This window comes from Sphaeramia orbicularis, chromosome 3, assembly GCF_902148855.1.
Source record: "Sphaeramia orbicularis chromosome 3, fSphaOr1.1, whole genome shotgun sequence".
Lineage (NCBI taxonomy): Eukaryota > Metazoa > Chordata > Actinopteri > Kurtiformes > Apogonidae > Sphaeramia > Sphaeramia orbicularis.
This window is the reverse complement of record NC_043959.1, coordinates 45,137,520-45,150,442: the sequence shown is the minus strand read 5'-3', so window position 1 is coordinate 45,150,442 and position 12,923 is coordinate 45,137,520. Positions and strand designations below refer to the sequence as shown.

General features: G+C 37.5%; 1 protein-coding gene across 2 annotated transcripts in view; it reads right to left on the bottom strand.

Annotated features, from left to right (window-relative positions):
• The window catches only part of kiaa1549lb (KIAA1549-like b), a 112,914-nt gene that overhangs the window by 56,238 nt on the left and 43,753 nt on the right, over positions 1–12,923 (bottom strand). The window contains exons 3-4 of one of the 2 annotated variants that reach the window (XM_030130817.1): positions 9,328–9,822; positions 9,102–9,217 (exon numbers count right to left, since the gene is read on the bottom strand). In XM_030130817.1, the coding sequence (XP_029986677.1) occupies positions 9,102–9,217; positions 9,328–9,822 (611 nt within the window). Of the gene's footprint in view, positions 1–9,101; positions 9,218–9,327; positions 12,913–12,923 lie in introns of those variants that run through there. The other variant, XM_030130816.1, reaches the window with a different exon arrangement.

The following is a 12,923-nucleotide window of genomic DNA, read 5'->3' as shown; positions in this document are numbered from 1 at the left end:
TCATTAAGTATAGTATAGTATAGTATATTATAGTATAGTATAACTATCATTAAGTATAGTATAGTATAGTATAGTATAGTATAGTATAGTATAGGTTAGTATAATATAATATAATATAATATAATATACTATAGTATAGTATAGGTTAGTATAATATAATATAATATACTATAGTATAGTATAGTATAGTATAGTATAGGTTAGTATAATATAATATAGTATAGTATAGTATAGTATAGTATAGTATAGTATAGTATAGTATAGTATAGTATAGTATAGTATAGTATAGTATATGGCATATACTATACTGTACTTTACTGTACTATACTATACTATACTATGCTATGCTATGCTGTATTGTACTGTACTGTGCTGTACTATACTATACTATACCTTACCATACCATACCATACCATACCATACTATACTTAATGGTAATTACCATTTACTTATATGGTAACTATCATTACGTATAGTATAGTATAGTATAGTATAGTATAGTATAGTATAGTATAGTATAGTATAGTATAGTATAGTATAGTATACTGTACTATACTATAATATACTATACTATAATATAATATACTATACTATACTATAATATACTATACTATACTATACTTAATGGTAATTACCATTTACTTATATGGTAACTATCATTAAGTATAGTATAGTATAGTATAGTATACTATACTATACTATATAATACTATACTATACTATGCTATACTGTACTATACTATACTATACTATGCAATGCAATGCTACATCTGTTATATTGTAAACAGATGACTACAAGCTGTGGTAGTTTATTATTTATGCTATAAAACTGCTTCGAGAGAAAAAATGACAAATTAGCTGAAACATAAAAGTACATAGTTGGAACAAACATCATCAGTTAAAACACACTGTAGTAAATTGTTAGAAACAGATGTGTGTGATATTATGTCCTTGCTGTTAAAAATGTGGAATCACAAAAAAGTGTTGTTTGGAAACTAGTATCAAACCAAATCTGTGTCAGTACTGGCACTGGAAATATTTGAACTATACTCAGAAGAGCAAAAGAAAGAAGATTATTTTAATGTAATCTGTGTCAATAAACATGAAAAAAGTCATTACAGAACAGTTAAAGTCCCAAACAAACATCTGACTATTTCCATACTGCACTTAAATTAAAGCAGTTGCCAGAATCTCAAGCATAATATATGTACTTCATGTAGGCTTTGTTTGCATGAATAAAACATAATGGTGTTTTATTGTATTATTTCAGCTGATGCACTACAAAACCTTCAAACAAAACAAAAAAAACACACAAAAGAACCAGTGTGGTCCTTGCGGCAATCTCATTATGAAATGGTAATCAATCATGTTAGCCAAAGTGCTGACTGACACTGTATTGAACTGTGCTGGATTGATGGCATACTTGAATCTGTATCCAATAACTTGTTAATAAGAGCGTAAAGATCAGGAGGTGGATTGATAATGTCATACAGACAGGTGGAGAACGCCAGGAGGGGGCTGCAGGGGAAAAAGAGGAAAAGGAACAATCAGCAAGGCATGGGCAAGATCCCTGAATAGGACCGTTAGGATAAGGGGGATTATGTTGCTTCATTCCTACACCAAAGAACAACTGTTACCTTATTGTCATTATTATAGACAAGGCGACAGTGGTGTGTTACATAACTGCACACGTGTTGGTAGGAGTTTAGCATTTGATCTACCGTCCCTATGTAAAAACCGGAAGGGAAATGATGACAGATGTCTCAAAACCTGGCTTGTGCATAGAAGTGAAACCATTCAGGCCTGTTATCTAGATCTCGCTGAGAGTATCTGCTGACAAGGGGATCCACTGGCCAACACACAGTGCAGCCACTCTTGCCTTTTCACAATCCAGCCTTGTTGGTCGCTCTGTGAAAAGAGCCCTTTATTATCACCTCATCCTCTCAGGCTTCAGCCATGTGAAGGCGTTATTAAGAGATTGCATTTCGAGCAAACCAGATATTGGTAACACACCCAGCGACTCTATCTCCAAGAGTGTACGAGGCTGCCAACAGATTAAACCAGGGGCCTAAAACATGCAGCCCGGGGGCCAAATGCAGCCCCCCATAGGTTCCAATCCGGCCCGTGGGATGAATTTACAAAGTGCAAAAATTCCACAGTCAAGGCTGTCGAACTAATTTTAGTTCAGGTTCCACATACAGACCAATATGATCTCAATTAAAATAATAGCATCATAACCTACAAAAAAATAATGACTCCATATTTTCTTCTCGGTTTGATGTGAAAAAAATAATATTACATTATGTCTGTAAATAATGACAACTTCAAATTTTTGTCTTTGTTTTAGTGCAAAAAATAACATTCAATTATGAAAATATTTACATTTACAAACTATCCTGTAACAATAAAATGTGAATACCCTGAACAAATATGAACAACCTGAAATGTCTAAAGAAAATTAAGCACAATTTTAATCATTTTCTGCCTGATACTAAATATTTAGTGTCTTTGTAGATCCGATCCATAATGCACATGTATAAATGATAAGTTGAGGCTTAATATTATTAAAATTGTGGTTATTTTTCTTAGGAAATTTCAGTTTTTTCAGGTTATTCACATCTTTTTTGTTAGGATAGTTTATAAAAGTAAGTATTTTCATAATTTAATGGGGTTTTTTACACTAAAACAAAGACAAAAATTTGGAGTCATCATTATTTATAGGTTATTATGTTATTATTTTACTGGTCCGGCCCACTTGAGATCAAATCGGGCTGAATGTGGACCCTGTAAGAAAATGAGTTTGAGACCCCTGGATTAACCCTTTCATGCATATTGGTCACTCCAGTGGACAGTTTTTCTAAAGATTTTCTCTTGTATATTCATGGGTTTTGTTGTTTTAGTTCCATATCAGCCAACACAGTGGACGCTTATGCATCATCCCATACACTGACATTCCTGTAAGTTTCCTGTTCATTTATCTAAATCAATTACTAATTGTTAATAGACTGTAATTAACAGAGTTTTTGTTTTGTTTTTTTAACAAAAAAGTTTTTGTTTTTTTTTTGCATATTATCTGAGTGAGTAATAACTAGTATTATAGTATGTTCAAATGTGAGAAAACATTAGATGAGCAGCATTAACCTCCTGAGACCCAGGAAAATGAAAATTTTAGCTTTTTTCCATTAAACAATTGTCTTGATTGGAAACTGCATAATGCAACATTTTTTTTGTTTTGTTTTTTTAGATACATTTTTAAAATTATTTTCATTTATTTATTTTTTTAATGGAATGTTCTTTGCAATGGACAGCAAGTAAAAGTGTCAAACTTTTGTCCCCCTACAGAGGACAAAAATGCATTGCTGGGTCTCAGGAGGATAAAAATATTTTTATTTCATAGTTTTCACACAGTATGTCAGTAAATGTATGTTTCTGAGATTCAAAAATTAAACACATGGTGTTCAGCTGAGTGGACATTTTTGTAACTCCATGAAAAATAAAATAAATAAATAAAATTAAAATAAATAAATAAATAAAAACATATTGCTTTTTTCATGCCTAAAGAGGAATAAAAACACTCAGGAAAAAAATCTTGATTAAGGTTCTGACAATTCATGCATGAAAGGGTTAAACCAACAGATCTTAATTGTTATGTCATTCAAGAAGTTTCCTGTCACTGGAGGAACCCGACGAAAATAGTTCACTATTACTTTTCCAGCGGTTCAATTTATTGAGCCTATTTCTCATCATCTTTTTAGCATCAGCACAGCACATCGCTCTCCTCCATTTATAACCTATAATTAAACACAGAAGCAATTTCCCTTGCCAGCAGCTTGCTTGCCATTGGATGAGAGAGCAGCACTACTAAAAAGAACCAAAGCAACGCTGAAATGGGTGACAGGAGTGCACTGAAGCAAGACACCTTCTAAGACTCCAGAGAGAGAGAGAGAGAGAGAGAGGGAGCGTACATGTGAGAGCGTTGACCTTCACATGAGCGGGACAAATATACAGACCTTACTCTCAATTTTGTGATACCGCAGTACTGGGAAACACAACAACACACAGAGACTTTTCACTATACGTTTAAACTCACACACATGGAAAAAACACACCAAACACACACTCAGGCACTTAACACGTTCTGAAAACTGCAACACTCTGAAGGCACTCCAACCCACCAGAGACACAGATGAGAGAAAGTGTTTCACATACTGTATGTTAGAAGAAATGACATAGCTGCTTCATTCATTTCCAGATTTGACTTAACACAAGCTGTGGCATACATAAAACCAAACATACAGTACACACCTACTCTACACTGACTCCATTTGAGGTGCTCTTAATAGAAAATCACACTAAATGTAGGTATTAGCAGCTTAGCGGAGAGAAAGAATGGCTTTGGCACAGTCAGAGCCGTGATTGGTTCTACAAATTGCTAATCCGCTGACACAAAGATCATTGTGTGAGCACTGGATCTGTTTGTTACTGTTGCTATTGCAGAGGATATTCGGAGATTTGGTTTCTGGTTTTGTCTTCTTAGGAGAAACGATGATTCTGTGAGTGTAAACAGAAGCACGTCACCTGTTAATAAAGCAACAGTTCCAGTCGACATCTACCGCTACAGTCCACGTCTACATCTTTTATAACATTGGTACAGTTACTCAAATATGTGACTTCACCCACTGCCTTTCGGGACACATTCAGTCAACATAATTTCTATATTAGTCCTCATCTCCTCTCACGTAGCCTACATGAGGATCCTTGGTTGAAGAGTCTAATTCACTCCCTGCTAATGACCAGATTTTGGTGAGAGAATGAAAACTATTTACTGTTTAAAAAAGGTTGTCAATCACAGTGAATTAAAAAAAAAAAAAAAGCTACGAAGATGAATTAAATAAAAGTACCTTGAGTGAAATGTGAGCTGAGAGCTTCAAATGGATCTGTTCATTAAATTTAAAGGAATCTGGGTAGTATACTTCACATCATGCATAGTTTTTCCTACTGCACAATGAATCAACCAGTGTCTGTTTACCTGTGAGAAATTCTAATGATTTCCAAGACTGACTACATTATTCAAAATTCAGCTCACATTTGTTTCTGTATTTATCTAAATTCTACCTCTACTTGAGGAGGCAGGCTGTTGACAGATGACAACCACTCAGTCTGTTTATGTGGTGTACTGGACTTGGCTGAGGCAGTCTTTTTTTTTTTTTTTTTTTTTTTTTTTCTTCCCCTTACAGTCCAGTATGAAAAAATAATAACACCTGCAAGCAAATCGGTTCACTTCTCTAGAGTTGTGAGGATAAACACTTCACATGTGATTCACATCAATCACATAGTCAGTGTCTAAGAAAACTGTGAGATCTCCAACAGTTCATTAGTAGCTTTAACGGACATACTTTTCACACGTCTGTAAACGGTTACAGAAGCCAAGACAAGTCAGAACCAGAGTAGAAGATCTGCCTGAGGTCAGGGACAGATTTAAGCATAAAAACTGACATCTAGGTTATCAGTTATAAGACTGATGATCCCAGTAATGGAGCCTCATTATTGTGAACTGTGCATTAATAAAACATCAAATGATCATTGTGTGAGAATTTGGATGTTTTAGAGCACAGGTGTCAAACATGCGGCACGGGGGCCAAATCCGGCCCGCTAAAGGATCCAGTCTGGCCCGTAGGATGGATTTGTGAAATACAAAAATTACACTGAAGATATTAACAATCGAGGATGTCAAAATCATTTTAATTCAGATTCCACATACAGACCAATTAGATATCAAGTAGGTCAGACCAGGAAAATACTATCATATTAAACCTATAAATAATGAAAACAGCACATTTTCTCTTTGTTTTAGTGTAAAAAAGGAAAATTACATGAAAATGTTTATATTAAAAAACAGTTATTTAACAAAAAATGTGAATAACCTGAAATGTCATAAAATAAGTAAATGCAATTTTACCAATATTGTGCCTGTTATTGAATGTTTTGTGTATTTGTAATTGTAATGTAAGTTATAATGCACATGTGTAAATGATAAACTGATAATCTGAGGCACAATATTGTTAAAATTGCAGTTGTTTTTCTTAAGATGTTTCCAGTTGTTCACGTTATTCAGATTTTTGTAGATGTAAACATTATCATAATTTAATTAAAATTTTTTCACTGTTATTATTTTACTGGTCCAGCCTACTTGAGATCATATTGGGCTGAATGTGGCCCCTGAACTAAAATGAGTTTGACACCCCTGTTTTGGAGGATTTAACTGCAGAAATAGAATGCAAAACACATAGTTGTACTTTCATTGGTGAATCATTTCCTAAAAATATCAATCATTTGTTACCATTATTATTATAAAGTGTGGGGACTCTGTATGGAATCATTGCATCTGGTTAACAGTAATTACAGATGTATATTAACAGGAATAAACAACAGAATGTGTCTGAAAACTGAATTGTACAGTGTACATTAATAGAGGCATTGCTATTTCTCCACTGGACACATCTCTAAACTATTCCCTACAAAACGCTTCAGATTAACAGACAGAGCAGAACGTTAGTCTGCCATATCCAGCAATCCAACATCAGTCGTGAGGAAAACGGTGGTGATTTGTGGTTTTACAGACAGGTGAACAGAGCTATAATGTAAATTGTCATCTGATACAACACAAGAAGATTATAGTGTATGTAGAGACATATGGCCTGATTTACTAAAGGTTTGCACATGTAAAAAGATGCATAACCTTGACTCCGCACACAAAAACACATTGAAGCATATCTACTAACAGGACGCACCAAGGGTTGCGTCTCTCAAAAGGGCAAAAATAGCTTGCGCAACCTACTTAGCGTGTTTGCTTTGATGAATATGCAATATGGGAGTTTCTGCCAGAACACGCAAAATTATTGGGAGGAGTAGATGCAAATATTTATTTAGCACGCAATGCGATTTACCAAACCTGAAACTGATTGTGGTGGCTTATTTTGTGTCTATATTTATCACGTCTGAAAGGCAGGTTTTAAGTGGCACAGCTTCATGCAAAACTGGCTGCAGTTGTTGCAGTGAGGATGTGGCATAGGCCCAAACAAAGGTAACGCAGAGAAGGAATCTGTTCTGATCACGTCAACATTATTAGAATGATGTAAGAAAAAATAATTGAGACATATCGCCTACCCAGCAATGCCATTTTAGAACTTCTAGATCAGGGGTATCAAACTCATTTTCTTCCAGGGGCCACATTCAGCCCAATTTAATCTGAAATGGGCCGAACCAGTAAAATAATAGCATGATAGCCAATAAATAATGACAACTCCAAATTGTTTTAGTGCAAAAAATAACATTCAATTATATTTACAATATTTACATTTACAAATTATCCAAATAAAAAGGATGTGAGTAACCTGAAAAAAATGAAATTTAACAAATTTAAGTACAATTTTATCAATATTATGCTTCGACTTATCATTTATACTCATGCATTATGGATCAGTTCTACAATGGCACAAAACATTTAGTAACTGGCAGAATATTGTTAAAATTGCACTTAATTTTCTTTAGACATTTCAGGTTGTTCATATTTGTTCAGGTTATTCACATTTTATTGTTAAAGGATAGTTTCTTAATGTGAATATTTTTCATATTTTATGTTTTTTGCACTAAATCAAAGAGAAAAATTTGTGTTGTCATTATTTACAGGTTATTATGATATTATTTTTGAGTTTGATGTCCTAACTTGCACTTTGCAAGTTCATCCCGCGGGCCGGATTGGACCCTTTGGCGGGCCGGTTTTGGCCCCCAGGCCGCATGTTTGACACCTGTGTTCTAGATGGACTAGGGGATGATTTAGGGCCAGTCACAAGGAGGAGTCATGCAATAGCTTCTATGACAAAACTCCTCCAATGTTACATTTCCGTGCATCTGGATCATTTCAGCACACTGTTGCCATTAGTGCTGGCGTATCCCAGAGCAGTTTTTCCAGCGTACTGTCTCCATGACGACAACAAGTAGTGCACGCAAAATTCTCTTTTAAATAGGGCGGTCTCCAAGACTTTGCACCTGTTGTCATTTGTGCAGGCAATCTTAGTTGATCACCCGTGACACGGAAATCAATAGCACGCGCATTTTTTAGTGTGAGCAAGCAAATTTGGCCCATTATTTGCAAGCTTAGTAAATCAGGCCAATAGTATTATTTTGACTGATTATATTTTTGTTTGAAGAAACTTGATACCATAATACAGATGTGAACAAATAATGAGCTTCACCTTTTATTTAATGAGTGATGCAGTCTGTGGAGATGTAGCATGAATTTGTTGGCAGGTTTTGATAGCTGTGAGTGCATTCTGGTACATGACTTGCTCCTGTTGTGGATGGTTTGGAATATCAATCCTACAAATAATCTACACTATCTAATCTACACATCTACACCGGCAGACTCCAGCAGAAAGACAGAAAAATCATCAAAGACACCTCACACTCTGGACACCCCCTCTTCTCCCCCCTCCCCTCCAGAAGAAGATTCAGAACACTAAAAACAAGAACAAACAGACTCAAGCACAGTTTTTACCCCCCCACACACACACATACACACACACACTCACCCTACCTCAGTGCAGTAATCAAAACACATGCACCTTGTTTTTCTTAATCTTACCTTGTACATATCCTATACTGCCTGTATATATCCTATTTGCTGTACATATTTCTCATCTATACTGTAGAGTTAGCTTTTTGGATATTTCAGCGTTTTTTTTTTTTTTTTTAAATACTTTAGTAGTATAAGTATATATATTTAATATTTTGTCTTGTAGCTTTTGTACGTTTCTTACATTTTTCAGTATTTTGTGTGATATTTTATACAGCCCTTTTTGTACTATTTTCTACTATTTTTATAGTTCCTGTGAGAGTGACAGTAAAGATCTATTGTATTGTATTGTACTGTACTGTATTGTATTGTATTGTATTCTATTCTATTCTATTCTGTTCTGTTGTGTTCTGTTCTGTTCTTTTCTATTCTGTTCTGTTCTATTCTATTCTATTCTATAACCCCTTTCAGTTAAACCCTGCGGACAAACTGGTGGTAATCTTTTCCATTCGTGGAAATGATCTGACCTGTGCCTGTGCAAAGCTGTCGTTCAGAGCTTTCCGAAGGCCTTGACTTAGTCCTCTGCGCAAGTTCTGCCGTTGGATGCTGTCCAGCCGGTTCCGTCTTACATAGATGGAGACAACTGGGAAAGAGACAGAATAAACGAAGCACAAAAAATCCCATTATTTTGAAAACAGCACGGTTTAAAAATATCATACATTTTTTATACAAAGAAACAAAGGCAATGTTTACCTGTCCTCACCCACATCCTCTCTGTGATGTTGCACTGTTGTGGTGGGGATTCTGTGGTGGTGGTGAACGGGGAGATGAAGTGGGTGGTGGCTGCTCGGGGTGGACTTGTTCTCAGCACAGATGGAGTGACTGTTCTCCTACTGGTCTGAGTCCGGGTGGTTGTGGTGGTTGTGGTCCTCCTGGTTGCAGGTGTGGGCTGTGGTGTGGTAGTGGTGGTACTAGTCTGCTTGGTTCCAGTGGTGACTCCTAGGGAGGGCGTGGTAGTGGTGGGGCTTTTAGGCTTGGTGTTTGAAGCTGATGTCGTGGTGGTGAGCTTCACAGAGGCTGTTGTGGTGTCCAGTCGAGGGGTCAGAGGTGATACCTGAGGTGTCCTCTCAGTGGGCTCAGCAGAAAGGGTTATCCTGACTGATTGAGAGGGTGCTAGACCGGCCTCTTTTTCTTTGGGGAAAGCAACTGCTCTGGATGTTCCAGCGGTTAACTCATCCTTCCCTGTCTCTGTAAGGACAACAAAAGTCTCAGTGACTCGATGTGAAGCATCAGAATCTACTGATGAGGTCAGACTGGGTGATGGGGGTGAGGACTTGGGTGATGTCCTTTTAAGAGAGACAGATGAAGATGCAGTGCTTGGATACACAGTTGGTTTGGTTGATAACACTGAACCATCTAAGTTTAATGTTGATGATGATGATGATGATGATGATGATGATGATGATGATGATGATATAAATAACACTGAGGAAGCTTGAGGAGGTAATGAATTTGTGCGTTTCATATGCAACGAGGATCCAGATGCCGTGACGCTACTTAAATATAGCAGAGCGAACTCTGATGATGATGATAACGAAGATGAGGACAATGTTAATGAAGATGAGCGAAGTGGAAAAGGTGATGAAACCAGCTCTGATGGTAACGGTAGCCCCTTCAGGTTCGACTCAGTTTTGTTGTTGATATTATCAGTGTGAGAGAAACTGGGAGGAGAGTTGTGTGTGACAGCAGTATCAGACACAAATCCAACAGAGCTAACATCAGATACAGGAGGCTTACTATTATACGACAGAGCGGGAGAAGCGGTCTTTGAAGATGTTACTGAGTCAGTAGGTGAATCTGATGAAGCAAGAACATTCAATGTGGCACTGACAGCCGCAGCAGATCTGGGATCAGCTGAGGACAAATTGTCACTTTGTTCTTTCGATACTAGTGTGTCTTTAACATGTGTAAAGGATCCATAATCTCCATCGTAATGCTCTGTTTCTGATGGATGAAAAGAATAAGGATCAGCGGCGGATGCTGTTGGATGAGCTCTATTTAAAATATTCACATTAGACTCTTGTTCATCTTCCAGTTTTGGGTGTTCATATGATGGGCCATCTGTCTGCAGATTAGAGTGTGGCCTATCAGAGCCAACAGATGTATTTTCTGATTTAAAGGCACTGGTTTGAAAAGGCACAGGCTTGTTGGTTTTCCACTTTGTGTATTGTGCCAGTGGTTGTGGGCCAAAACTGAAAATAGCAGTGCGGTGTTGTCCATCACTGGAAGAAGTAGCTGCTGCAGAGGAAGCAGAAAAGAAAATGGTTGTTTTTCTCCCTAAATAAAAATGTGATTTATCACTACTCGAATGGATGATTGGACCCTGAGAGCGAGTTGTAGAGTTTGTCCTCAGCGTAAGGTTGATTTCTGACCAGGAGGAAGAAGACGACTGCTCGTAACGACCCATGACTGTCACATTGTCTTTACGAGGACGACTTTTTAAAGGTTCTGACGTAGCATTAAGCACATGTGGGGAAAAGGAAGTTTTTGTAGGAGGTGTTTTGCCAGAATCTTCAGAACCTTGATGAAAAATAAGGACATCTTTTGTTGTCATGAACGGTGGATATTTTGTTGTGAACTGTCCTGATGAAACAACCTTTTTATAAAATGCAGTGTCTTTAAAAGGAGTAGTCTCTTGATTTATGTTAAATAAAGGAGAGACAGAACTCTTTGCAGTATTTCTGTGTAAGCTGTCAGCTGCATTGCTTCTTTCTGTCATGTAAACACCCGTGGCAGGGATACTGTGGTCATGTCTCTCAAATTTTATACTGGCTGAGGCTTTAGCCGAAGATACTGTCAGGTCAGATTTATTTGGAGACAAAGTTAGACTGGCTGACTTAAGTGGCAAAGCTGAGCTAGAAAGAGACACTGTCCTGGTGTGGGAAGAAAAGATCTTTTTCAATGTTGTGTGTTCTCTACCTTCCTGAATGACAGACTTGGGAAATGCTGTTTGTATTACAAATTCCCGATCATTTATGACTCCATTGCTTGGCATATGAACTGTTTCTGATACTGATAATGAGGAGGTTTTTCCTGCTTGGGTGATCAAACTCAGAAAGGAACCAGAGGTAGACTGTACAGGCCTGGGCTGTGTGAGGAAAAGTGAGTTATTCAGGTAAGCCTGAGAGGAAATAGATGTGAACTCAGGTCCTGCTATCTCTCCTTGGTTGTAATTTATATTGATGGTGGGAGCTCTAGGGCTGCTGTGACCTGCTGCCATCAGTAAATCATCAGGATTAGATGCATGCTCCAAGGACCCCATGCCAGAGTGGATGGGAGTTGGCGTAGTGATTGCTGCTTTAGACAGAGAGGTTTTACCAGGTGGAGTTGCTGAGGAAACTGTAAAAAATGATCCTGAGGTGCTGAACATTGTTGTTGTTACAGTTGGATTTACCGCATGTGAATGAAAAGGTGACATAATTGCTTTTCCTACGCTTTTGTGAACAGACGTCTGGCTGACTACTGCTGCCTCATCTTCAGTGCGGGCTGTTCGATTCAACATCTGCTCTGTGACATGACTAGAAACTGAATAGCCTTTAGGATGGGAAGACAGCAGCACTGATGTGGGATTTTGTGAGGCTCCCTGCTGCCTTTGAACAACCTGACTCTCTTGATTAGAGGGAAATGAGGTGCTTGTTTCATGATTATTAGCCAATAAAGACTCCGTAGCTGGACTCTGGGTCTGAATATCTCCATAGGAAATCCTTGAAGGCAATATCTGAAGGTTAGAGTTGGATGAAAGTGTGTTATTTGCAGGTGTCTCGGTTTCTTTCATACTTGAATCCTTTTTGGTTGTTTCACTAGCTCCATTGATTGCATCTGCTGATGAATAAAATGCTTTATTGCTTTGTTCAGTGCTGGATTCAGTCACTATTTCACTGAGGGCAATGCTTGATGGTGCTGTTGATGCACTTTGCAGTCCATGAGTAACAGCTGTGGGTCGTGAATCTTCTAGACTGTCTGTCCAACTCGGAGACCCTGGTCGTGCAAAAGTTATTGCTTTTGTTTGTGAGATAGCCCCGGAGAGAGTCATCTGACGTTGAGATGACGCAGCTTTGTGCATCCACTCAGGGGAAGTAAAAAGAGACAGTACAGATGATGACACAGTGGAAGGAGGTGGAGGTGATGATGACAGTGATGAGGATAATGGAGTAGATGATACAGGTGATGATGAAAACATAGACACATTTCTGTTTTCATCCATTAGAGGTAAATGTGATGGCCCAGATACAGCGGACACCATGTTAACAGTCTGTGGTGATGGTATAACATGTTGATTTAAAGTCAGA